The sequence below is a fragment of the Macaca mulatta genome, chromosome 16, assembly GCF_049350105.2.
Source record: "Macaca mulatta isolate MMU2019108-1 chromosome 16, T2T-MMU8v2.0, whole genome shotgun sequence".
Classification (NCBI taxonomy): Eukaryota; Metazoa; Chordata; class Mammalia; order Primates; family Cercopithecidae; genus Macaca; species Macaca mulatta.
The window spans coordinates 17,784,898-17,810,858 of NC_133421.1; the positions used below are offsets into that span (position 1 = coordinate 17,784,898).

The 25,961-nt window shown below is 45.9% G+C and overlaps 1 protein-coding gene across 4 annotated transcripts in view; it reads right to left on the bottom strand.

The window, feature by feature from the left end:
* Positions 1 to 6,269: 6,269 nt before the first annotated feature.
* The window catches only part of PIGL (phosphatidylinositol glycan anchor biosynthesis class L), a 111,818-nt gene continuing 92,126 nt past the window's right edge, over positions 6,270 to 25,961 (bottom strand). For 2 of the 4 annotated variants that reach the window (XM_015118714.3, XM_077970458.1), the window contains 4 exons: positions 24,714 to 24,781; positions 21,594 to 21,625; positions 19,743 to 19,876; positions 6,270 to 6,805 (listed from right to left, as the gene is read on the bottom strand). In XM_015118714.3, coding sequence (XP_014974200.2) covers positions 6,707 to 6,805; positions 19,743 to 19,876; positions 21,594 to 21,625; positions 24,714 to 24,781 — 333 coding nt within the window. In that variant the 3' untranslated portion in view covers positions 6,270 to 6,706. The remainder of the gene's footprint in view (positions 6,806 to 19,742; positions 19,877 to 21,593; positions 21,626 to 24,713; positions 24,782 to 25,961) is intronic. The other 2 variants (XM_015118715.3, XM_077970459.1) reach the window with 1 other exon arrangement.

Sequence of the window (25,961 nt, forward strand, 5' to 3'; positions counted from 1 at the left end):
AATTTATTTCTTGTTTGAGAATATCTTTCTGGGACTAGGTGTGGTGGCTCACACCTGTAATTCCAAAACTTTGGGAGACCAAATGAGGAAGACCACTTGAGGCCAGGAGTTTGAGACCAAACTGGACAACACAGGGAGACCTCATATTTGCAAAAAATTTTTAAAAATTAGCTTAGCAGGGACGGGCGCGGGTGGTGGCACATGCCTGTAGTTCCAGCTACTTGGGAGCCTGAAGCAGAGGGTTCCTTGAGCCCAGGAATTTGAGGCTGCAGTGAGCTGTGATCACACCACTGCATTCCAAGCCTGGGTGACAGAACAAGACCCTGTCTGAAATAAATAAATAAATAAATAAATAAATAAATAAATGGATTTATCAGTGGCCAATAAACAGTCAACTTTTGTAAACATTCTATCACATAAGTGAATGTTTGCTTTATTCAAACGTTCGATGTTATTATTTTTTGCCAACTTGATTTTTCAAAATTCTGAAAAAATACTGAGGCCTCCTACTATTATTGTGGTGTTTTGTTTATTTTTGTTTTTTAATAAAGGTCTTGTATGTCTGGGAGGTTTTGTTTTATGTATCTGGCTACTGTGATGTTGGGTGCCTATCATCTCACGGAGTGAACCTGTTAACATACCCATCTTCATCCAGTTTAGTGCTTCTTGGTGTCATATTGGGCTTGGCCTGGATTTCTGGTGTTGCTCTTCCTTCTTTTTGTTCTCCTGCTATATGGTATATGGTTCATCCTTTTATTTTTAGCCTTTGTTACTTTTAGATGTACCTAGATTTTATTTTCTAACACATTGATTTGACAGTCTGTTTTGGTCGGGAAATTCAACCTATTCATATTTTTTGAAGTAGCTCTGATTTTATTCTTTTTGTATTACTTCTATTATATTTATTACATTTTATACTATTTTCCTTTTTTCTTACTTTTGCAGTCTTTTAAGTTTCTCTTCGTTTCCTGCTTTCCTCTTTGTTAATTGAGATCCCATGCTTTTCAGTTTCAGTCCTGGAACTGTATACCTTTCAGTTCCTCACAATCCAGACTGCAGCCCATCACTTGTCTGTTTGTCGCCCTGCACCATGCGGCTTTACCCCTAGCCCAGCCCAGCCTCCCCTTGACCCCAGAGGACACCATTTTTTTTTTTTTTTTTTTAACGAAGTGTCGCTTTGTTGCCAGGCTGGAGTGCAGTGGCGCAATCTTGGCTTACTGCAACCTCCATCTCCTGGGTTCAAGTGATTCTCCTGCCTCAGCCTCCCGAGTAGCTGGGACTACAGGTGTGCACCACCACGCCCAGCTAATTTTTTGTATGTTTAGTAGACAGGGGGGTTTCACCATGTTGACCAGGATGGTCTTGATCTCTTGACCTCATGATCCGCCCGCCTTGGCCTCCCAAAGTGCTGAGATTACAGGCATGAGCCACTGCACCTGGCCTGGTTTCTTTTTTTTTTTTGAAACAGAGTCTCATTCTGTAGCCCAGACTGGAGTGCAATGGCACAATCTCGGCTCACTGCAACTTCTGCCTCCTGGGTTCAAGTGATTCTCCTGCCTCAGCCTCCCGAGTAGCTGGGATTACAGGCATGTGCCACCACACCCAGCTGATTTTTGTATTTTTAGTAGAGACTCCTGACCTCAAGTGATCTGCCTGCCTCGGCCTCCCAAAGTGCTAGGATTACAGGTGTGAGCCATGGTGCCTGGCCCCCAGAGGAGACCTTTTGAATACTTTAATCTCCCCCTTCTCACTGGGAACTTAGGAATTTCATAGCATATTTGTGCTTCTGTTTTAAAAATCAAAGCTGCCTAGGATTTGGCGGGCTCTTTTAGTGTACTCAGTCTTCTTGAGATTATGGAAGTTCTCCTGTATTACCCTCCTGCTTTTGTTCCTTCTGAAACTTCCATTATTCATGGAAATCATTCATCCATTAAGGCTCTCCTTAATGTGTTTTCAAATCTCTTTCCCACCCTTATTTCTATTTCCTGGCTTTTTTACCTCTTTGTTCTGCAATCTATCTTCTGCTTGATGTTCCACATTACTAATTTGGTCACCATGGAGAAGCATGCTTTTTCGTCTGGGTCAGTGCCCGGGCTTTCCCTACTATTTCTGATAAAGTCTCTTCCATTTAATTGCTACGTCAGTGAGATCTGCCCTATTCCCCTCCGTCTGAGCCTCCTCAGGTCAGGGTTCCCCTTTTCTGTTGTGTCTGGTTGCTCTCGGTTTTTGTGTTTCCTTAATGAGTCAGGGCTGCTGAGTAGTGGCCAAGTGGGGAGTGGTTTCTGCTCTCTGGACCGAGGTGAGAACTGGCAAACCGTCAGCCCTTGCTGAGGATGTGGGTGGGGGATGGTTTGCAGGTCTCTCTGACAAGGGGTGACCCTCTCCTGATTTCAGCACACACACCCCGGCCTGGCTGCTCTCCAGGCCTCTGAGCAAGTGGATGCTGCCCCTCCCAGAGGATTCTTAGTTCACTGAGATCCTTTCTATGTGGGCAGTTGGAGGAAAGAATTCTCTCTCTTCTCTTCCTTTCTTTTTCTTTTTTTCTTTTTCTTTCTTTCTTTTTTTTTTTTTTTTGGTGTTCCTTCAAGGAACCATGAGATTCTGATTTTTGCTCCAGGCTTCGGCGCTACTGCTGCCTAGTTCTGCAAGTTGTTAACCAAACAAGGGCATCCGGTTAAGTGGATGCTTAAGTCTCTGGTCCTTCTCTACAAGGCTGTTGGTGGCTGTCCCTGGGGAGGGAATGTGTTGCCTGCAGGAAAGACTACCTTTTGATAATTTGCACAAGGACACTCTTTTCTTGCTAGGACAAGTGTCCCCAGGGCTGCATTGCATCTGGAGGGTACTTTCCTCACCAAGGCACTGGTAGTGGCTGCCCTAACTGGCTTCCAGGGGCTTCCTTCCCTCCTGTGCTGCGGTCCCTTGGCTCTCTGCTGGTACCAAGGAGAGCCTAGTTCTGGTCTGTCCTCTTTCCTGAACCCAGAGTAGAACTTGCAGTCTCAGATGCAGCAACCCTCTTTTTTTATTTTTTAAATTAAATTAAATTAATTTATTTATTTATTTTGAGACAGAGTCTCCCTCTGTCGCCAAGGCTGGAGTGCAGTGGTGTGATCTTGACTCACTGCAACCTCTACCTCTCAGGTTCAAGCAATTTTGCCTCAGCCTCCCAAGTAGCTGGGATTATAGGTGTGAGCCACCGTGCCGGCCTATTTTTACTTAATTATTTCAAAAAAGTGGAATGTACAGTAAAACAAAACAGGCAGGAAGGCTGGGCACAGTGGCTCACGCCTGTAATCCCAGCATTTTGGGAGGCCGAGGCATGCGGATCATGAAGTCAGGAGATTGAGACCATCCTGGCTAACATGGTGAAACCACATCTCTACTAAAAATACAAAAATTTAGCCGGGTGTGGTGGCAGGAGCCTGTAGTCCCAGCTACTCAGGCAGCTGAAGCAGGAGAATGGCGTGAACCCGGGAGGCGGAGCTTGCAGTGTGCCACTGCACTCCAGCCTAGGCGACAGAGCGAGACTCTATTTCAAAAAACAAAATAAACAAACAAACAAACAAAAAAGGCAGGAAATAAGTTTCAAATCTCACCATCCAGAAGCAATATTAATAATTTTGTTCGGCCGGGTGTGGTGGCTCAAGCCTGTAATCCCAGCACTTTGGGAGGCCGAGATGGGCGGATCACGAGGTCAGGAGATCGAGACCATCCTGGCTAACACGGTGAAACCCCGTCTCTACTAAAAAAAATACAAAAAACTAGCCGGGCGTGGTGGCAGGCACCTGTAGTCCCAGCTACTCGGGAGGCTGAAGCAGGAGAATGGCGTAAACCAGGGAGGCGGAGCTTGCAGTGAGCTGAGATCCGGCCACTGCACTCCAGCCCGGGCGACAGAGCGAGACTCCGTCTCCAAAAAAAAAAAAAAAAATAATAATAATAATAATTTTGTTCATCTTTCTAACCTCTAAGATTTATACATATAAATATACATATATATATATATATATTTTTTTTTTTTTTTTGAGACAGGGTCTCATTCTGTGGCCTAGGCTGGAGTGCAGTGGTATGATCATGGCTCACTGCAGCCTCAACCTCCTGGGCACAAGTGATCTTCCCTCTTCAGCCTCCTGAGTAGCTGGGACTATACATACCCACCACCAAGCCTGGGTAATTTTTAAATTTTTTGTAAAGATGGTGTCTTACTATGTTGCCCAGGCTGGTTTCAAACTCCTGAGCTCAAGTAATCCCCCTGCATCAGCCTCCCGAAGTGCTGGGATTACAGGTGTGAGCCACTGCACCCGGCCTATACACGCTTTTTTTTTTTTCCTTTGAGATGGACTCTCACTCTGTTGTCAGGCTGGAGTGCAGTGGTGCGATCTCAGCTCACTGCAATCTCTGCCTCCCAGGTTCAAGTGATTCGCCTGCCTCAGCCACCTGAGTAGCTGGGACTATAGGCGCTCGCCACCACGCCCGGCTAATTTTTGTGTTTTTAGTAGAGACGGAGTTTCACCATGTTGGCCAGGATGGTCTTGATCTCTTGACCTTGTGATCTGCCTGCCTCGGCCTCCCAAAGTGCTGGGATTACAGGCGTGAGCCACCGCGGCCAGGCCTATAAATGCACTTTTTAAAAACTTCACATGATATCAAAATTCTCCCATCCAAATGATCCATAAACAATAACAAAGTCCTCTACAATTATAAATGTTCATTGTTGAAAGATTACCTTGCCAGCTAGTATTTATCTTTTGGATATATATCTTTTGATATATATGTATTTATTTATTTGTATACTTGTGTATATATTTATTCAACAAAAATGGGATTGTGCTATTCCTAACCCTTTTAAAAATTTAATACGGTGTGAACGTTCTTCCTTGTTAGAAAACACAATTGCATCACTGGATTTTTCCAGTTTTGCTATTATAAATAATACAATGATGATCTTGTGTATATAATTATTGTTGTTTTTTTGGAGACAGAGTTTCGCTCTGTCACCCAGGCTGGAGTGCAGTGGTGCGATCTTGGCTCACTGCAGCCTCCGCCTTCTGGGTTCGAGCAATTCTTGTGCTTCTGAATAGCTGGGACCACAGGCCCGCGGCACCATGCCTGGCTAATTTTATATTTTTAGTAGACACGGGGTTTTGCCACGTTGCCAAGCTGGTCTCGAACTCCTGGCCTCAAGTGATCCACCCACCTCGGCCTCCCAAAGTGCTAGGATTACAGGTGTGAGCCACTGCGCCCAGCCTGTGCGTATATAATTTTGATTTTCTAAGTATTCCTTAGTTCATAGAGTATGCATATTTTAAAAGCTCTGAGCAGAGTTGCTGTTCAGAAAGGCTGGGTCAGTGTCTGTCTTCCTAGTAACAGGGCAGAAGTCAGCCTGTCCTACCACACTCTCCTACTGCACTCTAGCCAGTGTTAGTAACGTGCTTCTGGTCACACTTTCACATGAAGCCTATTAGGAGCTACTGACAAAGTTTAAGTAGACAAATCACATAACCACATTTGCATTTTTGATTCCAGCTTCAGGGCCTAATAGCTCTATTAGTCTTATATGGCCCCTAGGAGGCATTCAAGATAATGATGACACTAAGCAAAGTGGGGGCAAGTTGAGGTAGAGAGTCTGAACAAGCAGGTCTCTAACCTGCAGCTATGGAGAAGCAATTCAGTGTTTCCTGTGGCAGGTGGAGGGAATACTTACCCAGCAGAGCATGGGAGACTCCTCGATATGCACCTTCATGTATTATCTGGTTCAGTTCTCTGAGGTTGGGATCGTTGTTATCTCCCATTTTGCAGGTGGGAGAATTGAGGCAGAGAAAGGTTCAGCACCTTGCCTTTGGTTACACAGCTGATCATTCTGGCTTCAATCACAGGGCTACCAGCCTGTGCTCTTCACCACTGAGCTTCCCTGCCTCAGGCCACTTCCCCGGACCATTAGCTGGATTCTGAGAGTAGTTTCCAAGCCAGAGCTTTCAGAGTGCTTTTGTTTGTAGGACAATTTTAAGACAGTGGGTTCTTGAATCTTTTGTGTTTTTTTAAGTCTCAGATTTATCTTCCTATTTCCTACTTCTCCAAAAAGACTGAGAGCTGACATATTTGATTGTAAGCTCTTTGGGGCAGAGCCCTTGTAATCGTCTCTGTATAAAACAGTGCCCACCCCAGTGACTGGTACTTGGATGCTTCAGTCAACAGCTGTGCTGTTAAATAGGGCAAGTTTTTCCTAGACCCGCATTCTGATAAAAGAAAAATCAAATGAATTATGATTGAACCAATTCAACACACACTGTTGCATTTTATGTATGTGTTTTTGGTGACCTTACTTTGGAAACAATGTAAAAGTCACATCTGTGGAGTGTTTTTAGAGCACTTTTACATTCATTTATGATAATAGGGACCTGCCCAGACACTGGGCTAGGTGTTCCACATATACTGTGTCATTATGTAAATTGTGATTCACAAGAACTTGAGAAGCTAGCAGGGTAGCTATTATTATCCTTGGGGTGGTTTGTTTTTGGTTCTTTGGGTTTTTTCCCAGGGGAAGAAGCTGGAGTTTGGACAGCCCCTGGCCTACATGGGCTCCCTTTTGCAGAGGCTGCTCCAGTGGGGATCTCCTTGAGCTCAGGCAAATAAGCCAGTGCCAGGCCAGGTCCCCTGCACACCTTTGTCTATTTTCCCCTTTGTTCCTTGGATCTGAAAACCCTTCAAGGCTTCAGAGGAAGCTCAGTGAGTTGATTCTCATGTACCGGGAGAAGAGAATGTAGAGGCGGCGGAACCAGAGGAGCTGGCTGCGGTGGCAGGACATGGCTCTCTAGAAGAATCAAAGAGAATCAGTTATGAAACACTTGCACTGGAGCTGTTTCATTACTTTCAGATCTGGCCTCCTCACCTTAAATCCTTCCTCGCACTAATATGCTTCATGCTATAGCCTTATCTTCTTCCCGTAACCCACGAACCTCTCTGGATTGGCCCCCTATCATGGCCCCTGCTTTCATATGTCCTACTTACTCCCTGTGATTATAACACACAATGCTCACGGTAGCTACAACACTCACTATGGGATGCCAGAAAACTGGCAAAACAGTCCACATGCATCATCTCAATGTTAATAACCCTGTGAATCAAGTACTGTTATTACTGTTTTTTAAAAAAATAAATAGATGAGGAAACTCATCAGTCTCAAATAGCTAGTAGGTAGTAGAGCTGGCTGAGATTTTAACCCAGAGCCATCTGATTGACTCTACAGTCCACATTCTTTTTTTTCTTTTTTTTTTTTTTTTTTTGAGATGGAGTCTCGCTGTGTCGCCCAGGCTGGAGTGCAGTGGCCGGATCTCAGCTCACTGCAAGCTCCGCCTCCCTGGTTTACGCCATTCTCCTGCCTCAGCCTCCCGAGTAGCTGGGACTACAGGCGCCCGCCACCTCGCCCGGCTAGTTTTTTGTATTTTTAGTAGAGACGGGGTTTCACCGTGTTAGCCAGGATGGTCTCGATCTCCTGACCTCGTGATCCGCCCGTCTCGGCCTCCCAAAGTGCTGGGATTACAGGCTTGAGCCACCGCGCCCGGCCTTTTTTTTTCCTTTTTTTTAGTTTTTTCTTTTTTTTTTTTGAGATGGAGTCTCGCCCTGTCGCCCAGTCTGGAGTGCGGTGGCGCAATCTTGGCTCACTACAAACTCTGTCTCCCGGGTTCACGCCATTCTCCTGCCTCAGCCTCCCGAGTATCTGGGACTATAGGCACTCGCCACCACACCCAGGTAATTTTTTGTATTTTTGGTAGAGACAGGGTTTCACTGCGTTAGCCAGGATGGTCTCCTGACCTTGTGATCTGCCCGCCTCGGCCTCCCAAAGTGCTGGGATTACAAGCCTGAGCCACCACGCCTGGCCGTTTACAGTCCACATTCTTAATCATGTTGCTACTACCTCAAATGTACAACACAGACAGGGATGTTTCATGGGAAGCAACCTAGTACGTGCTAGTACACTATGCCCAAATTCCTCTGAGTTAGGTCATTTCGGAGGTACAATCACTGTCAGAAGAAGAAAACAAGGAATGGCACACAGGCGTGAGTTGTCGTTCCCACCTTCTAGGGGAAATGTACATTATCTTGTTATTCACACCTAGTATAGTTCGGTTTTTAAACAGAATAGATTACAGCAACTGACTTCACTAGATATACATAAAAGGATGTGCCTGTTTATCTCTGAGTACCATAATTAACTTGCCTCTCTAAGCTAATATCTTCACAAACTTTTATGTAAAGAACCCCTTTTATATTCATTGTCAGACGCTACATGACTTGCCAGGTGCAGTGGCTCACACCTGTAACCCCAGCACTTTGGGAGGCCAAAGTAGGCAGATCACCTGAGGTCAGGAGTTCGAGACCAGCCTGACCAAAGTGGAGAAACCCCGTCTCTATGGAAAATACAAAATTAGCCGGGTGTGGGAGCTCATGCCTGTAATCCCAGCTACTTGGGAGCCTGAGGCAGAAGAATCGCTTGAACCTGGGAGGCAGAGGTTGCAGTGAGCTGAGATCACACCATTGCACTCCAGCCTGGGCAACAAGAGTGAAACTCCATCTCAAAAAAAAAGAAAAGAAAAGAAAAAGAACCTACATGACTTTAAAGACATAAACACACCTGTGATAACCAAGCTTTAACTGATAAAGAGAATTGAGGCAGAACAATCACCATAGAATATTATTGAGTAAATATTATGCAGCATTATTTCAACAGGAAATCCAACTATGATTTTTTTTTTTTTTTGAGATGGAGTCTCTATCGCCCAGGCAGGGGTGCAGTGGCACGATCTCAGCTCACTGCAACCTCCGCCTCCCGGGTTCAAGCAATTCTCCTGCCTCAGCCTCCTGGGTAGTTGGGATTACAGGCTCCCACTGCCATACTCACCTAATTTTTGTATTTTTAGTAGAGATGGGGTTTCATCATGTTGGCCAGGCTGGTGTCGAACTTCTGACCTCAAGTGATCCACCCACCTCAGCCTCCTAAAGTGCTGGAATTACAGGTGTGAGCCACCGTACCCAGCCCAACTATAATTTTTTTTTTTTTCTTTTTTGAGATGGAGTCTCACTCTGTCGCCCAGGCTGGAGTGCAATGGTTCAATCTCGGTTTAGCGCAACCTCTGCCTCCTGGGTTCAAGTGATTCTCCTGCCTTAGCCCCCAAGTAGCTGGGATTACAGGCACCTGCCACCACGCCTGGCTAATTTTTGTTTTTTTAGTAGACACATGGTTTCACTATGTTGTTCAGGCTGGTCTTGAACTCCTGACCTCAAGTGATCCACCTGCCTTGGCCTCCCAAAGTGCTGGAATTACAGGAGTGAGCCACTTTGCCCGGCCCAATTACAATGTTTTCTTTTTCTTTCTTTCTTTTTTTTTTTTTTGTTGAGATGGAGTCTTGCTGTGTTGCCAGGCTGGAGTGCAGTGGCCCCACCTCGGCTCACCACAACCTCTGCCTCCTGGGTTCAAGCTATTTTCCTGCCTCGGCCTCCCGAGTAGCTGGGATTACAGGTGCGTGCCACCACATCTGGCTAATTTTTGTATTTTTAGTAGAGATGGGGTCTCACCATGTTGGCCAGGATGGTCTCGATCTCCTAACCACATGATCCACCCGCCTCGGCCTCCCAAAGTGCTGGGATTACAGGCGTGAGCCACTGTGCCCAGCCTCCAACTATAATTTATAAAGGAAATTTACCATCAAACAAAATGGATGTGTAAGATCACAGAATAAAATGAAAATTTTGAAGACTGTAATAAAGAAAAAAATATTTAGGAAAAAATTGAGAGAGAACATTGTAGTCCAATCACACTTGATTTGTCTACTTGTAATAGTTACCAAGTTACAAGGATTTCCCATATCATGCTGCCTACATGGCCCATATACTGAGATGCCCTAATCTTTCAATGACTTTCAGCATTCATTAAGATAGACACTTACAGAAATTATTTATGTAGTGTGTCCAAAAATTTATTTAGATGTGTCCAAAATTATGTGTGCAATTTTGTATTTCTGCTTTTTCCCCTCTTTTGGAGCATTTTCACTATATATCCTTCAAAACTGTAATTTTATTCGTTATATAGTACTGTCTCATTCACCTGGTGAATATTAGTTCCTATTTTGGTTATTATAAATTATTCTAATGAAAATCCTTGGACATAAATTTCTGGACACATCTTTGTTCACTTCCTGAACATAAAATTATAAAAATATACAGAAGGAGTAGGATTGAAAAAAATTATGGAAATAAAAATTATCGGGTCAAAGTACATATATTTTATTTAATTTATATATATATATATATATATATATTTTTTTTTTCTAGAGACAGGGTCTCACTCTATTGCCCAGGATGGAGTGCAGTGGCATGATCATGACTCACCGCAGTCTCCAATTCTTGAGCTCAAATGATACTCCTACCTCAGCCTCTCAAGTAGCTGGGACTACAGATAGGCTTTGCCACACCTGGCTATTTTTTTTTTGTTTTTTGGAGACAGAGTTTTGCTCTTTTTGCCCAAGCTGGAGTGCAATGGCGTGATCTCGGCTCACTGCAACCTCTGCCTCCCGGGTTCAAGTGATTCTCCTGCCTCATCCTCCCGAGTAGCTGGGATTACAGGCGCCTGCCACCACGTCCGGCTAATTTTTTGTATTTTTAGTAGAGATGGGGTTTCGCCATGTTGGCCAGGATGGTCTCAATCTCTTGACCTTGTGATCTGCCCACCTCGGGCTCCCAAAATGCTGGGATCACAGGCGTGAGCCACTGCACCTGGCCTTTTACACCTGGCTAATTTAAAAAAAATTTTTTTTGTAGAGACAGGGTCTTGCTATGTTGCCCAGGCTGGTCTTAAACTCCTGGCCTCAAGCGATCCTCCTCCCTTGGCCTTCCAAAGTGCTGGGATTAGAGGCATGAGCCACCATGCCCAGACTAATTTTTTCTTTTTAATTATTTTTGAGACAAAGTTTTGTTCTTGTCACTCAGGCTGGAGTGCAATGGCGCGACCTTGGCTTGCTGCAACCTCCGCCTCGCAGGTTCAAGTGATTCTCCTGCCTCAGCCTCCCAGGTAGCTGGGGTTACAGGGATGCGCCACCACGCCCAGCTAATTTTTGTATTTTTAGTAGAGACGGGGTTTGGCTATGTTGGTCAGGTTGATCGCGAACTCCTGACCTCAGGCGATCCACCAGCCTCCCAAACTGCTGGGATTATAGGCGTGAGCCAATGTGCACAGCCTTTCTTTTTAAAATTTTTAAACATCTTAATAATTGTGTAATTATTACTTGTAATTATACATAATAATTACTTATATAATTCAATACATTTGCCCAGGTGCAGCGGCTACTTGGGAGACTGAGGTCAGACGATTTCTTGAGCTCAGGAGTTCAAGGCTTCTGTGGGTTATGACCATGTCACTGCACACCAGCCTGGGTGACAGACAGAATGAGAGCCTATCTCTAAAAAAAATTTTAAATTATATTTTAAAAAATGTAGGGGGCCACCACAAACAGCAGGGAGAGAAACAAGGGAGAGAGACTGTGGAAAACTTGACTAATAGAAGGCAGGAAAAGAATTGGGGGTGGGAGGAGTGTTGAACAGAAAACACAAAATTAGATAGTAGAACTGTCTAAATATAGCAGTAATTACAAATAAAAATAGACCAAATATATCCGCGATATTTCATAGCAGGACTTAAAAAAATTCCAACTACATGCCACTTACAGAAAATACAACTAAAAATCACAAGAAAAGGGTGAAAATAAAAGGATGAAAGAGATAAACCATGCAGATACTAACCTAAAGAAAGCTGGTATATGGAGGCCAGGCGTGGTGGATGACACCTGTAATCCCAGCACTTTGGGAGGCCGAGGCAGGTAGATCATCTGAGGTCAGGAGTTTGAGACCAGCTTGGCCAACATGGCAAAACCCTGTCTCTATTAAAAATATAAAAATTAGCTGGGTATGGTGGCACATACGCATAATCCCAGCTACTTGGCAGGCTGAGGCAGGAGAATCGCTTGAACCCAGGAGGCGGAGGTTGCAGTGAGCCGAGATCGCACCGCTGTACTCCAGACTGGTGACAGAATGAGACTCCGTCTCAAAATAAAATTAAAATTAAAAAAAAAAAAAGAAAGAAAGCTAGTATATGGGCCAGGAATGGTGGCTCACGCCTGTAATCTCAGCACTTTGGGAGGCCAAGGCGGGCGGATCACGAGGTCAGGAGATCGAGACCATCCTGGCCAACATGGTGAAAGCCCATCTCTACTAAAAATACAACAATTAAGGCTGGGCATGGTGGCTCATGCCTGTAATTGCAGCACTTTGGGAGACCAAGGCAGGTTGATCACCTGAGGTGGGGAGTTCGAGACCATCCTGACCAACATGGAGAAACTCTGTCTCTACTAAAAATACAAAATTAGTGGGGCGTGGTGGTGGGCGCCTGTAATCCCAGCTACTCGGGAAGCTGAGGCAGGAGAATTGCTTGAACCCGGGAGGTGGAGATTGCAATGAGTGGAGATTGCAGTGAGCCGAGATCGCCACTGCACTCCAGCCTGGCGACAGAGCGAGACCCTGTCTCAAAAAAATAAATAAATAAAAATAAAATAGAAGATAAAGGGAAAACCATTACAAAAGAGGGAACTTATAAGATAATAAGAGGAATTGGTTAGACGCAGTGGCTCATGCCTGTAACCTCAGCACCTTGGGAGCCCGGGGCGGGTGGATCACTTGAGGTCAGGAGTTTGAGACCAGCCTGACCAACATGGTGAAACCCCATCTCTACTAAAAAAAAAAAAATCCAAAATTAGCTGGGCGTGGTAGTGCATGCCTGTAACTCCAGCTACTAAGGAGGCTGAGGCAGGGGAATCGCTTGAACCCAGGAGGCAGCGGTTGTGGTGAGCTGAGATTGCATCATTGCATTCCAGCCTGGGCAACAAGAGCAAAACTCTGTCTCAAAATAAATAAATAAATAAGATAAATAATCTCCTAAAAAGATATGACAGAGCCTGGGCGCAGTGGCTCCCACCTGTAATCCCAGCACTTTGGGAGGCCGAGGCAGGCGGATCACAAGGTCAGGCGATCGAGACCATCCTGGCTAACACGGCGAAACCCCGTCTCTACTAAAAATACAAAAAATTAGCTGAGCGTGGTGGCAGGTGCCTGTAGTCCCAGCTGCTGGGGAGGCTGAGGCAGGAGAATGGCATGAACCTGGGAGGTGGAGCTTACAGTGAGCCGAGATTGTGCCAATGCACTCCAGCCTAGGCAACACAGCGAGACTCCGTCTCAAAAAAAAAAAAAGATATAGCAGCTTTGGGCAGGGTGCGGTGGCTCATGTTTGTAATCCCATCACTTTGGGAGGCTGAGGTGTGCGGACGACCAGGTCAGGAGTTCAAGACCAGCTTGGCCAATATAGTGAAACTCCGTCTCTACTAAAAATACAAAAAACTTAGCCAGGCTTGGTGGTGTCAGCCTGTCTGTAATACCAGCTACTCAGGAGGCTGAGGCAGGAGAATCACTTGAACCCAGGAGGCAGAGGTTTCAGTGAGCTGAGATCTCACCACTACACTCCAGCCTGGGCGACAGAGCAAGACTCCACCTCAAAAAAAAAAAAAAAAAAAAAATCAGTGTTACGAAAACCATTCACTGACCACAAAGCAATTAAATTATAAATTAACAATAAAAATACCACATACACGGCAGGGCACAGTGGCTCACGCCCGTAATCCCACCACTTTGGGAGGCCGAGGCGGGCAGATCACCTGAGGTCGGGAGTTGGAGACCAGCCTGACCAACATGGAGAAACCCTGTCTCTACTAAAAATTAGAAAATTAGCCGGGCATGGTGGCGCGTGCCTGTAATCCCAGCTCCTTGGGAGGCTGAGGCAGGAGAATCATTTGAACCTGGGAGGTGGAGGTTGCAATGAGCTGAGATCGCACCATTGCACACCAGCATGGGCAACAAGAGTGAAACTCTGTCTCAAAGAAAAAAAAAAAACAAGAAAAAAAAAAGACCACATATACACACATAGCCATGCCATTCTCATTTGTGGTAGTTCTATAAAGTCACTGAGAACACTGAATTAGTGAATACTGAACCATTGTTTCTAGCAGAAATACAGGGTTGGGTTCCCCCAAGCCTTTGGCCACAATAGTTTCATCCATCCATCAATATATAACCTTGTTTTATGTATATTTCTGTTTAAAAACTCCATATGAAATACATATTGTGGATTCATTAGCACTGAACTCATGGCCAATTGCACTGTAACTCATGCTTGTGATCAAACCCACATAAGGCATATTACAGCCTCTTGTGCTTAGGAATGCAAGACAGCAGTTCAGCATCATTCTTAGAGGCTATTTTAAACAGCAAAATCAACAAAAACCACAAAAATGAGAAAAATGGGGCATGAAATATACCACAAAAAGGTATTTTTTTACAGTGGGAGAGTTGAAACAGTTGGGAACATGCATATGTGCATCCAGTGACTCACGTTTCACCCCTCTGCGAGTGTCCACGAATGACCACAAAAGCACTTCGAGCACTGACTTTGGAGTTACAAATGAATTTTAGTGAGTAGGTGCATTCATAAATATTGAACTACAAATAATGAAGATTGACATACATGTCTGTAAACTCTATACCCTCAAAGATTAAGGAGGAACTCACAATGGAGACTATAAATTACTTATAATTAGGTGACAATAGGAGAACTACATATCAAAACTTATCATGTGTAGCTAAAGAAACACTTCAAGGAAAATTAATAGTATTAAAGTTTTTTTTTTTTTTTTTTTGAAGATTGTAAGTGAAAACAAAACTAACCTTTCAAGTTAAAGAGATTTAAAGAACAGGCTGGGTGCAGTGACTCACGCCTGTAATCCCAGCACTTTGGGAGGCCGAGCTGGGTGGATCACTTGAGGTCAGAAGTTCAAGACCAGCCTGGCCAACATGGCGAAACCCAGTGTCTACTAAAAATACAAAAGTTAGCCAGACACGGTAGTGGGCCCCTGTAGTTCCAGCTACTCAGGAGACTGAGGCAGGAGAATTGCTTGAACCCAGGAGGTGGAGGTTGTGGTGAGCTGAGATCGCTCCACTGCACTCCAGCCTCAGCGACAGAGCAAGACTGTGTCAAAAAATAAAAATAAAAAATAAATAAATAGGCTGGGTGCGATGATTTATGCCTGTAATCCCAGCACTTTGGGAGGCTGAGGTGGGCGGATCACCTGAGGTCGGGAGTTTGAGACCAGCCTGACCAACATGGAGAAACCCTGTCTCTACTAAAAATACAAAATTAGCCAGGCATGGTGGTGTGTGCCTGTAATTTCAGCTACTCGGGAGGCTGAGGCAGGAGAATCACTTGAACCCAGGAGGCGAAGGTTGAAGTGAGCCGAGATCACACCATTGTACTCCAGCCTGGGCAACAAGAGCAAAACTCTGTCTAAAAAAAAAAAATAAATAACAGCAGAAAGAAAGAAAGAAAGAGCAGAAAGAAGGAAGGAAGGAAGGAAGGAAGGAAGGAAGGGAATAAAACCATAAATAAAGTAGGACAGAAATAATAAAGTACAAAAACTAATGTACGATCGAAGAAACAAGATATGTGCTCAACACTGCATTCTCAGTACCTAGCAAAGTGCCTCTTACTAGGTACAAAGGTTTACTGTAGAAAATTCAGAAAATATGGGCTGGGAACGGTGGCTCATGCCTGTAATCCCAGCACTACGGGAGGCTGAGGCGGATGGATCACCTGAGGTCAGGAGTTCAAGACCAGCCTGACAAATGTGGCGAAACCCTGTGTCTACTAAAAATACAAAATTAGCTGGGCATGGTGGCACATGCCTGTAATCCCAGCTACTCGGGAGTATGATGCAGAAAAATCACTTGAACCCAGGAGGTGGAGGGTGCAGTGATCCGAGATCGCACCATTGCACTCCAGCCTGGGCAACAAGAGCGAAACTACGTCTCAAAAAGAAAAAAGAAGAAAAAAAAAAACAAGCCCAGTGCAGTGGTTCACGCCTGTAATCCCAGCACTTTGGGAAGCAGAGGTGAGTGGATCATCTGAGGTCAGGAGTTCAAGACCAGCCTGGCCAACCTGGTGAAACCCCGCATCTACTAAAAATACAAAAATTAGCTGGGCGTGGTGGCATGTGCCTGTACTCCCAGTTACTCGAGAGCCTGAGGCAAGAGAATCGCTTGAACCTGGGAGGCAGAGGTTGCAGTGTGCTGAGATCATGTCATTGCACCCCAGCCTGGGCGACAGAGCAAGACTCCATCTAAAAAAAAAAAAAAAAAAAAAAAAATCGCCAGGCACAGTGGCTTAGCCTGTAATCCCAGCACTTTGGGAGGCCAAGGTGGGTAGATCACCTGCGGTCAGGAGTTCGAGACCAACCTGACCAATATGGTGAAACTCTGTTTCTATTAAAAATACAAAAATTAGCTGGGCGTGGTGGTGTGCATCTGTAGTCCCAGTTACTGGAGAAGCTGAGACGGAATTACTTGAACCTGGGAGGCGGAGGTTGCAGTGAGCCGAGATTGTGCCACTGCACTCCAGTCTGGGTAACAGAGGAAGACTCCATCTCAAATAAAATTTAGAAAATAAAGCTAGGCCGGGCGCGGTGGCTCAAGCCTGTAATCCCAGCACTTTGGGAGGCCGAGACGGGTGGATCACGAGGTCAGGAGATCGAGACCGTCCTGGCTAACACGGTGAAACCCCGTCTCTACTAAAAAATACAAAAAGCTAGCCGGGCGTGGTGGCGGGCGCCTGTAGTCCCAGCTACTCGGGAGGCTGAGGCAGGAGGATGGCGTAAACCCAGGAGGCGGAGCTTGCAGTGAGCTGAGATCCGGCCACTGCACTCCAGCCTGGGCGAAAGAGCGAGACTCCGTCTCAAAAAAAAAAAAAAAAAAAGAAAAGAAAATAAAGCTAAACAAAAAAACCCCAAAACCAAAATAATCATCCTGAGTTTCTTCTATTCTCTTAGATTTTTTCCTTCCTTCTTTCCTTTTTTCTCTCTCTCTCCCTCTTTCCCTCGCTTCCTTGTTTCCTTCCTTCCTTCCCTCCTTCTCTCCCTTCCTTCTTTCCTTCCTTCCCTCCCTCCCTTCCTTCCTCTCTCCTTCTCTCTCCCTCCCTTCTCTTTCTTTCTCCCTTCCTCTCTCTCTTCCTTCCCTTCCTTCCTTACCTTCCCCTTCCTCTCTCCCCGCTTCCTTCCTTCCTTCCTTCCTTCCTTCCTTCCTTCCTTCCTTCTTTCCTTTTCTTTCTCTCACTCTCTCCTTCTCTCTCTCTCTTTCTTTCTCCCTTCCTTCCTCTCTCTCTCCCTTCCCTTTCCCCTTCCCCTTCCCTTCTTCCTAATAAAGCTGTGTTGCCCAGGGCAGACACAAACTCCTGGGCTCAAGCCATCCTCCCACCCCAACCTCTCAAGCAGCTGAGACTACAGGCACGAGCCAGAATCCCCGACTTGGTTCTTTCACTTATTGTGCTACCCGTCTCTCTGTGGGGGGCTTAAGTCTACAGGGGGATGCACCTGGAGACAAACTGGGGAACAATTCTCCCAGCCCACCCTCTCCCTAACTCTGATGGCACTCAATCACCTGCTCCATGGACAGCTAAGAGTTTTCCCTAGGATGACCTGACCTGGCCTAGCTCTTCCTCAACCTGCATATAGGCTTCATATAGGCTTCTTGCAGTCTGCCCTGGGCTCTTTTTTTTTTTTTTTTTTTTGGAGACGGAGACTCGGAGTCTCACTCTGTTGTCCAGGCTGGAGTACAGTGGCGTGATCTCAGCTCACTGCAACTTCTGCCTCCCGGGTTCAAGCAAGTCTCCTGCCTCAGCCTACTGAGTAACTGGGACTACAGATGTATGCTGCCACGCCCGGGAGGGCGTGTTGTGTTGATAGTGTGAGACCTGCCCATCTCACAGGATTAATATAAGAATCAAATGGCTGGGTGCAGTGGCTCATGCCTGTAATCCTAGCACTTTGGGAGGCTGAGGCGGGTGGATCACCTGAGGTCAGGAGTTCAAGACCAGCCTGACCAACATGGAGAAACTCCATCTAAAAATACAAAAAAAAAAAAAATACTTTTTTGTATTTTAGTAGAGACGGGGTTTCACCATGTTGGCTGGTCTCAAACTCCTGAACTCAGACGATTCGCCCATCTCAGCCCACCAAAGTGCTAGGATTACAGGCGTGAGCCACCCCGCCTGGCCTCCCCTAGGCTCTTTACAGAGGCTCCTGGCAGGTCTGAATTCTCCTTAACCTCAAGCTGGGAGCATTGCTCCATGTATAACAGTGATAAAATGGCAAATCAAAATGTCCAACAGTAAGGGATTCATGATATATCTTATGGTATATACATACAGTGGAGTAATTGGCAGCCATTGCTATTTGAATACTAAATGAAATAGGAGAAAATGTTCATAATAAATAGTTCTGATTTTTTTTTTGGCTAGGGTCTGGCTCTGTTGCCCAGGCTGGAGTGCAATGGTGTGATCAGGGTTCATTGCAACCTTGACCTCCTGGGCTCAAGTGAACCTCCTGCCTCAGCTTCCCGAGTAGCTGGGACCACTGGCATGTGCCACCATGCCTGGCTAATTTTTTTGTAGAGGTGGGTTTTGCTCTGTTGCCCAGCAAGCAGTCCACCCACCCTGGCCTCCCAAAGTACTTGGATTACAGGCATGTGCCACTGTGCCCAACCCATAACATATTGTTAAAGCAGGTTTTTTTTTTTTTTTTTTTTTAGACAGAATCAGCTCTGTCGCCCGGGCTGGAGTGCAGTGGTGTGATCCCAGCTCACTGCAACCTCTGCCTCCCAGGTTCAAGCGATTCTTCTGCCTCAGCTTCCCGAGTAGCTGGGACTACAGGTGCATGCCACTATGCTCGGCTAATTTTTGTAGCTTTAGTAAAGACGGGGTTTCAACATGTTGGCCAGGATGGTCTTGAACCCCTGACCTCGTAATTTGCCCGCCTCAGCCTCCCAAAATGCTGCGATTACAGGCGTGAGCCACCGCGCCCGGCCGAAGCAGGTTTTAAATAGACACTGTGTGATCCCATCTGAAATGCGTTTACACCTACACACCATAAATATATAAAGAGTAGGGCCGGGCGCAGTGGCTCACGCCTGTAATCCCTGCATTTTGGGAGGTCAAGGTGGCCGGATCACCTGAGATCAGGAGGTTGAGACCAGCCTGGCCAACATGATGAAACCCCAGCTCTACTAAAAATACAAAAAATTAGCCAGGTGTGGGGGCGGGTGCCTGTTATCCCAGCTACTCAGGAGGCTGAGGCAGGAGAATCGCTTGAACCCGGGAGGCGGAGGTTGCAGTGAGCTGAGATTGTGCCACTGCACTGCAGCTTGGGCGACAAGAGCAAAACTCCGTCTCAAAAAAAAAAAAAGAGTAGAAAGATGTAGCCCAACATGTTAACAAGGATTACCTGTGATTGGTGGGGCTGCAGGTAATTGTTCCTATTTTTATTTTCTTTTTGATGCTTTTATGTTTTTCAAAATTTTCTGCAATGAGCATGTGTTACTTAGTTTTAGAAAAAGCATATATTATTTTTATAATTAGAAAAAAAGGCTAAAGTCATTGAAAAATCTATGCCTCTCAAGATCTAGCTGGCCTAGTCCTAACTCTCAGGGACAGATGCTGAACCACTGTGGAAGGCCTTCAAGTAGGGCTTCTGCAGAGGTGGGGCTTTGAGGAGACAAGGGGTCTGGGGCAGAGATCTGAGTTGGGGTGTCCAGGAATTTACAATCCTCACCTTGGCCTGTGCCACTTCTTTGCTGTTGAGCACAAAGAGGACATCCTGAGTATGAAGCCGAGACAAGGGCAAATCCAGAAGGGAGATGTACTTGCGCAGCACATTCACAGACTGAAGTGTGAGCACAGAACACCCTGGTTGGAAAGGAGACAGGGAGAAGTGATGAGCCTTGAGGTCTCCAGCCAGATTTTCTCCTGAGCGTCCTCCCTCTACCCTGTGGCTCAGGGCAGGGCAGGACAGTGGCCACAGCATTGCCAGGTGTTTCTGTGGCACCAAAGCTGCTCTGTGCCCATCATTCTTGCAGCTAGAATGAGTAAAAGGGCCACAGAAGACCTGGCTGGCTACCCTCTACCCTGCCGTGTGCCCTACCAAAAAAAGGTTGGTTGCTAGAGGTTGAGATCTGGCTACCTCAAAGCCAAAGGAAAGGTGAAGGAGACAGGAATTACTGTATTGGGAGGTTAGAGACCCGGTTCTAGCTCCGTCAGTCAAAAACTGACAGGGTTGGCAAAGTCCTTTAACCTCCCTGAGACTCAGGTATTTTTGTTTGTTTTTGTTTTTTTTTAGATGGAGTCTCGCTCTGTTGCCTAGACTGGAGTGCAGTGGCATGATCTTGGCTCACTGCAAGCTCCACCTCCCGGGTTCATGCCATTCTCCTGCCTCAGCCTTCCAAGTAGCTGGGACTGCAGGCGCCCGCCACCATGCCTGGCTAATTTTTTGTATTTTTTAGTAGAGACGGGGTTTCACCGTGTTAGTCAGGATGGTCTCGATCTCCTGACGTCGTGATCCACCCGCCTGGGCCTCCCAAAGTGCTGGTATTACAGGTGTGAGCCACCGTACCCAGCCTGAGTCTCAGTTTTCTAATCTGTAAAATTGTGTTGATAGTGTGAGACCTGCCCGTCTCACAGGATTGATATAAGAATCAAATGGCTGGGTGCAGTGGCTCATGCCTGTAATCCTAGCACTTTGGGAGGCCGAGGCGGGTGGATCACCTGAGGTCAGGAGTTCAAGACCAGCCTGACCAACATGGAGAAACTCCATCTAAAAATGCAAAAAAAAAAAAAAAAAAAAATTAGCCAGGGATGGTGGTGCATGTCTGTAATCCCAGCTACTGGGGAGGGTGAGGCAGGAGAATGGCCTGAACCCAGGAGGTGGAGGTTGCAGTGAGCCAAGATCCTCCATTGCACTCTAGCCTGGGCAACAAGAGCGAAACTCCATCTCAAAAAAAAAAAAAAAAAAAAAAAAAAGAGAATCAAACGAACTATAGTCATGTACCAAAGACATCATGGCTTGGTAAGCTCTTTTCAGTCATCCCACACAGAAAGGGCATAACCTACTTATGTTTTCATTCATTGAATCTTCATATCGCTCCTATGAGGTATGACAGACCACCCCAGAAACTGGCCCAGAGAGGATAAGCATGGGGGTCATGCAGTAAATGGTCAGGTGAGGTCAAATACTTCCTGTGGGTTAGGGAGAGTTCCTGACTAAGGCAGATTGATCCATCAAGCATCCAGCAGTCATTTACAACCTGCCTAATTGGTGGGGGGATGGGATTGAGTTCAGACTGGAAGAATACCAGAGGTGTAAAACATCCACCCTGTGAAAAAGCTAGACAGGTGAGGGGCAAACCTGGCCTCCCCACTCATCCAGAGGTGGCCCTGCAGGCAGGCACTTGCTGGCAGATACAATTTGCCAGGTACCCTGAGGTGAGTGAGGAAGAGCTTGGCGGCCTCCCCAACCACTGCCTCTGCTCGGCTGAGGGCAGCTCTCCGTGGATTTGCAAATTTCCCTCTCATAAGTTTCTCAGAAGGACAGTATATTGTGGCCCTTTGCAAAAGGAACAAGCCTTACCTTTAGGTAACTTCCCTTCTGAGTGCAGGGCCCTGGAGGAGGGAAAGGACAAGAGTGAGACGCATAAGAATCATTTCCTTTGTAGGTAATAGGAGGGGCCTTCAGAGGAAAGCCTGCCATGCCCATGGTCCCCCTCCATGTGAGTTTCCAGGTGGTTTCTTTTGCATAAATCACTGCATAGATTTCCAGGATCCCATACCTCTGGCAACAGCTGAAGGGATCCGGATGGGCACCTGAGCCAGGGACAGCCAATCCAGAGGCTGGTCTGTGGCTTGTGAAGTACCCTGGTCTAAGCTTTGCCCATTAGAGAATGAAGATAACTGTGCTGGACTCTTCATAGTTTTCCTCTTGAAATTGTAATGGGAGTATGATGGGGGAATATTTTACAATGCTAACTGATAGCTCTTCCCTGATATTTCCTTTCTCCTTTCTGAGCTCCCCCCCACATCTACCTTCTGACAGTGAAGGTCATTCTGTGCTCACCACCTTAAGAGGAGGAGAGTGTCAACTGCAATGAGCTCCAAGTCTCTTCCCTACTTTGTTGTTTAGAAATCTGGGGGCAGAGAAGGATTGGGAAGGTAGCCCCGGCAACATAGACACACATACTTATATGAACAGAGACTCTTGGGAACAGGGGTTAAAGAAGAGAAGTTGAGAGAGAATTGACAAACTCATGGAACTGACTGCCTGGCAGAACCTGAGAGGTAGAAAAACCTGAAAAAGGAGCCAGGCGCGGTGGCTCACACCTGTAAACCTAGCACTTTGGGAGGCCGAGGTCGGTGGATCACGAGGTCAGGAGTTCAACTCAGCCTGGCCAACATGGTGAAACTCCATCTCTAATAAAAATACAATAGCCAGGTGTGGTGGCATGCACTGGTAGTCCCAGCTACTCAGGAGGCTGAAGCAGGAGAATTGCTTGAACCCAGGAGGCGGAGGCTGCAGTGAGCCGAGATCACGCCACTGCCCTCCAGCCTGGGTGACAGAGCGAGACTCTGTCTTAAAAAAAAAAAAAAAAAAAAAAAAAAAAGAAAGAAAAGAAAAGAAAGAAAAGAAAAACCTGAAAAAGATTTCTGGGATCCTGAGAATGAAGTGGCTTGTTCTGTTCTCTGGGCAAAGCCCTGTGGATATTCTGATAACCAGGGAAAGCAGTGAGCTGGAGGCACCTGTCTGGAAATAGAGCTTATAGTCCTTAAAGCCACAGGGGAAGCTGTGCTGAGGAGGCCTGGGGAGCGAGTCTTGGGGACAGGGGGATCAAGGGGCCACTGGTGGGAGGGAAGCCAGGAAGAGACTGAGAAGTAGCCAGAAAGGCCAGAGTGAGGAGGGCAAGCTGGTGCCATATAAGCCAAAGCAGCATTGCAGTGAGGGACATGCAGGGCCAAATGCCACAGAAAGTTGAAGATGGCTGAGGGCTAAGGTGAGTCTAATGAATTTAGCAGGCAAGAGATGACTGTGGGGAAAAAGGTTTTAGAAGATTGGTGGCATGTCCACGAATTGTTTTATCTGAAGCACAGTGGCCCACCTTCGTGCTGAGAGCCTGTGGCACTCCAGCCTCTTCTGAGGAAAATGGTCCCAGGCAGTTCTATCTACACAGAGTTGTCTCCTTGGGTTCTTTCCATCTAGAATGATGCCTTCTCTGCTTTTCCCCACTTCAGTGATGACTGGACCAGGAATGGGACCAGGTGACTCAATCTCAAGTGCCCCAGCCCCCTGCCTGTGGAGGTACTCTTAGTATGTTTGCAACAGACCTGACCTGATCCTTTCTCTGGTGCAGCGTAAATTCTTGGTGAGAAATCACCAGGCTCAGTGTGCATCCAGAATGAGGTGAGACCATTTTTCCAGTTCTCCATGGGGCTTGCTGTCCATGCTAGTCTTGGAAGCTCAAGGCCTCAGAGTAACCATGTGGTTGGAAAGACCACTCCGGGGCTGCCTCATTTTTCCATATATCATAAAAAAAATTTGTATTTCAGACTAACCAGGGAATGTTCCTTTCCTGAATCTGAAGGGACCTAATGTGACTAGCAGCACGTCTCCTCTAAAGCTGTGGCCGCTGGCTGGACCAGGAACTGAATAGCCTTCACGGGAGAACAGTCTAGCCTCCCCTCATTCCACAGTCAAGGAAACAGGGAAAGCTGCCTAGAAAGAGTATGTGGGTAAAACTATAGCATCTTCCACCAAGTGATGTAAAATTTAAGGACAAGGAGGGTCTTCAGTTTGGATTGGTCTTCACATACATCTGAGAGAATAATGAATGGAGAACTAGGATTCCTGAATTCTGCCTCTGCCATAGTTTAACCTTGTAGTGCTGGGCAAACCACATCCCAGCCTCAGTAAAATGAGGTGGCTGTACTTAATGGTTGGTGAGGTCATTTCCAACTTTACATATTGCATTGCTTCAGTCTGAGTGTTAAGCATGTTTAGAAGAAGGTTATCAAATAAGTCCTTCCCTTCAAGTTGCTCCTTTCCTTCCTCAGTAGCTGGGACAGGCCTGCCACACCGCTGATCAGGGGCCCAGGAGAAGCACTTTGCTAGGGGACAGGAAACACATCTATGTTTCTATGACTCTATGTCACTCCATATCTTTGAGCTTGCATTTTATTTTTATTGGTAAAATGTAAATAAATATCAGTAAAATCGGGTGACTGTGAAGAACAAACGCATTTCATATTATGTATGTATATCCTCCTTCTCCAAAGATTTGAGAGTTGTATAAAATACATGAAGGAAGTGAGAGTAAGGGGAAGAAGATGGTGAATCTGGAGGCACACTGATTCACAGCACTCATTCCTTAAAGTCTTGTCCATGTGCCACAGGGGTTGCAAATTTGGCCCTCAAGATTTCTGTGGCCACAGAAAAGAGATGAATAAAGTCAATTACCCCATTTGCAGTATTCAGTGTATACAAAAAATTCAGCTGTTTAGGAGATGAGCATTCGTACTAGGACTCGAGAGAGATTTCTCAGAGAGAGGACATGGTGAGATGCAGTGAGCAGGGCTAGATGATAAGCCAGCAGTGAGTTTCATGGGCTCACATAACAAGTGGGAAAGTGCTTTAGACTTTAAACCATGAGCCCTAATCAAACAAACAAACCCTCCCCCACCTCCATCGCCCAGAGAATCATACCTCACAGCTGCATACAGAGCAATGTGATTGCTGTGGCCACTTACTCCCCCTGCATCGAAAGTCACCACCTGTAGAGAAACACAGGGTTTTCACTTATGACTGTCTGAATGCCTTCTCCACCACCTCAACTTCAATGGAGCTATCTCCATCCCTTGGGAAGGAGAGGAGAGAACAGAACCCTGAAACTTTCCAAATGCAGCATCTATCTGAAGTGACTTCGGAGCAGATCAGTGGTGTGTAGCTCGTGCTGTGGTTGATCACGTAGAGACTGTTTCCCAGGGTTTGACGCTTTACTCTTGTTCCTAACCAGTGGAGCAGAGTGGAATTCGGCCATGATATCAACTTGGGTTCAGAATATCTTTGTTGCTTATCGGTTTAGCCATTTATTAGCACATTTAGCATTCCTGGCTAGCTTCTAAGTGAACTCTGTTCATGCAGATACAGTCTGAATTACTGGTTCTCTTTTTCTCGTGCCATACTGAGGGCAAAAAAAAAACTTTGAGGGACAATGTCCACCGTGTCCTGGGATTGAGTTCATGGAAAAAGTGTATTTATTCATAGACTGCCTCTGTTCCCATTTTCACAGCTATATCAACATCTGTTTAGTAACTACAAGCTCAGTCTGTATTCCAACATTTCATTTCTACACAAATGAATTAAAGAAAAAACAAAGAATAATTTGAATAATTATAATAAAAAGGCTAACTTAAATAATAAAAGAAACATAAAAACGACAACAAGGACTGAAGAAAAGGATAGAATGGTTGATTAGGGGTGATAGAAAGAGGCCAGCTGTCCCCAAAGAAAGGTGACCATCCTGCATGGATGAAGGAGCCTGGAACTGGGATTGGAATGGTCTGGGAAGGGATTCACTCTTGGTCTTTCTATTTTAAAGTGTAAAGCATAGTGACTGCATATACAGCAAGCCCTCTGTTAATAAGAGTGGCTAACATTTACTGAGCAAAGGCATAGTATTAACCCTATCTTACATCTGAGGAAGTTCAGAAAGCAGAGGCCGAAGCTGGGATCACCTTGCCACTGAGTGGAGGAGTTGTTCTTGGGGTTTGGATCTTTCTGACTCCACAGTCCACGCTCTTTACCAGCATCCTCTATGTGAGAAGGCGTGCTAGGTTGCAGGAAGAAGCACTGTGTAAGAATCAAAAGACCTTTGGGAGACTGAGGGGGGCAGATAACTTGAGGTCAGGAGTTCGAGACCAGCCTGGCCAACATGGCGAAATCCTGTCTACT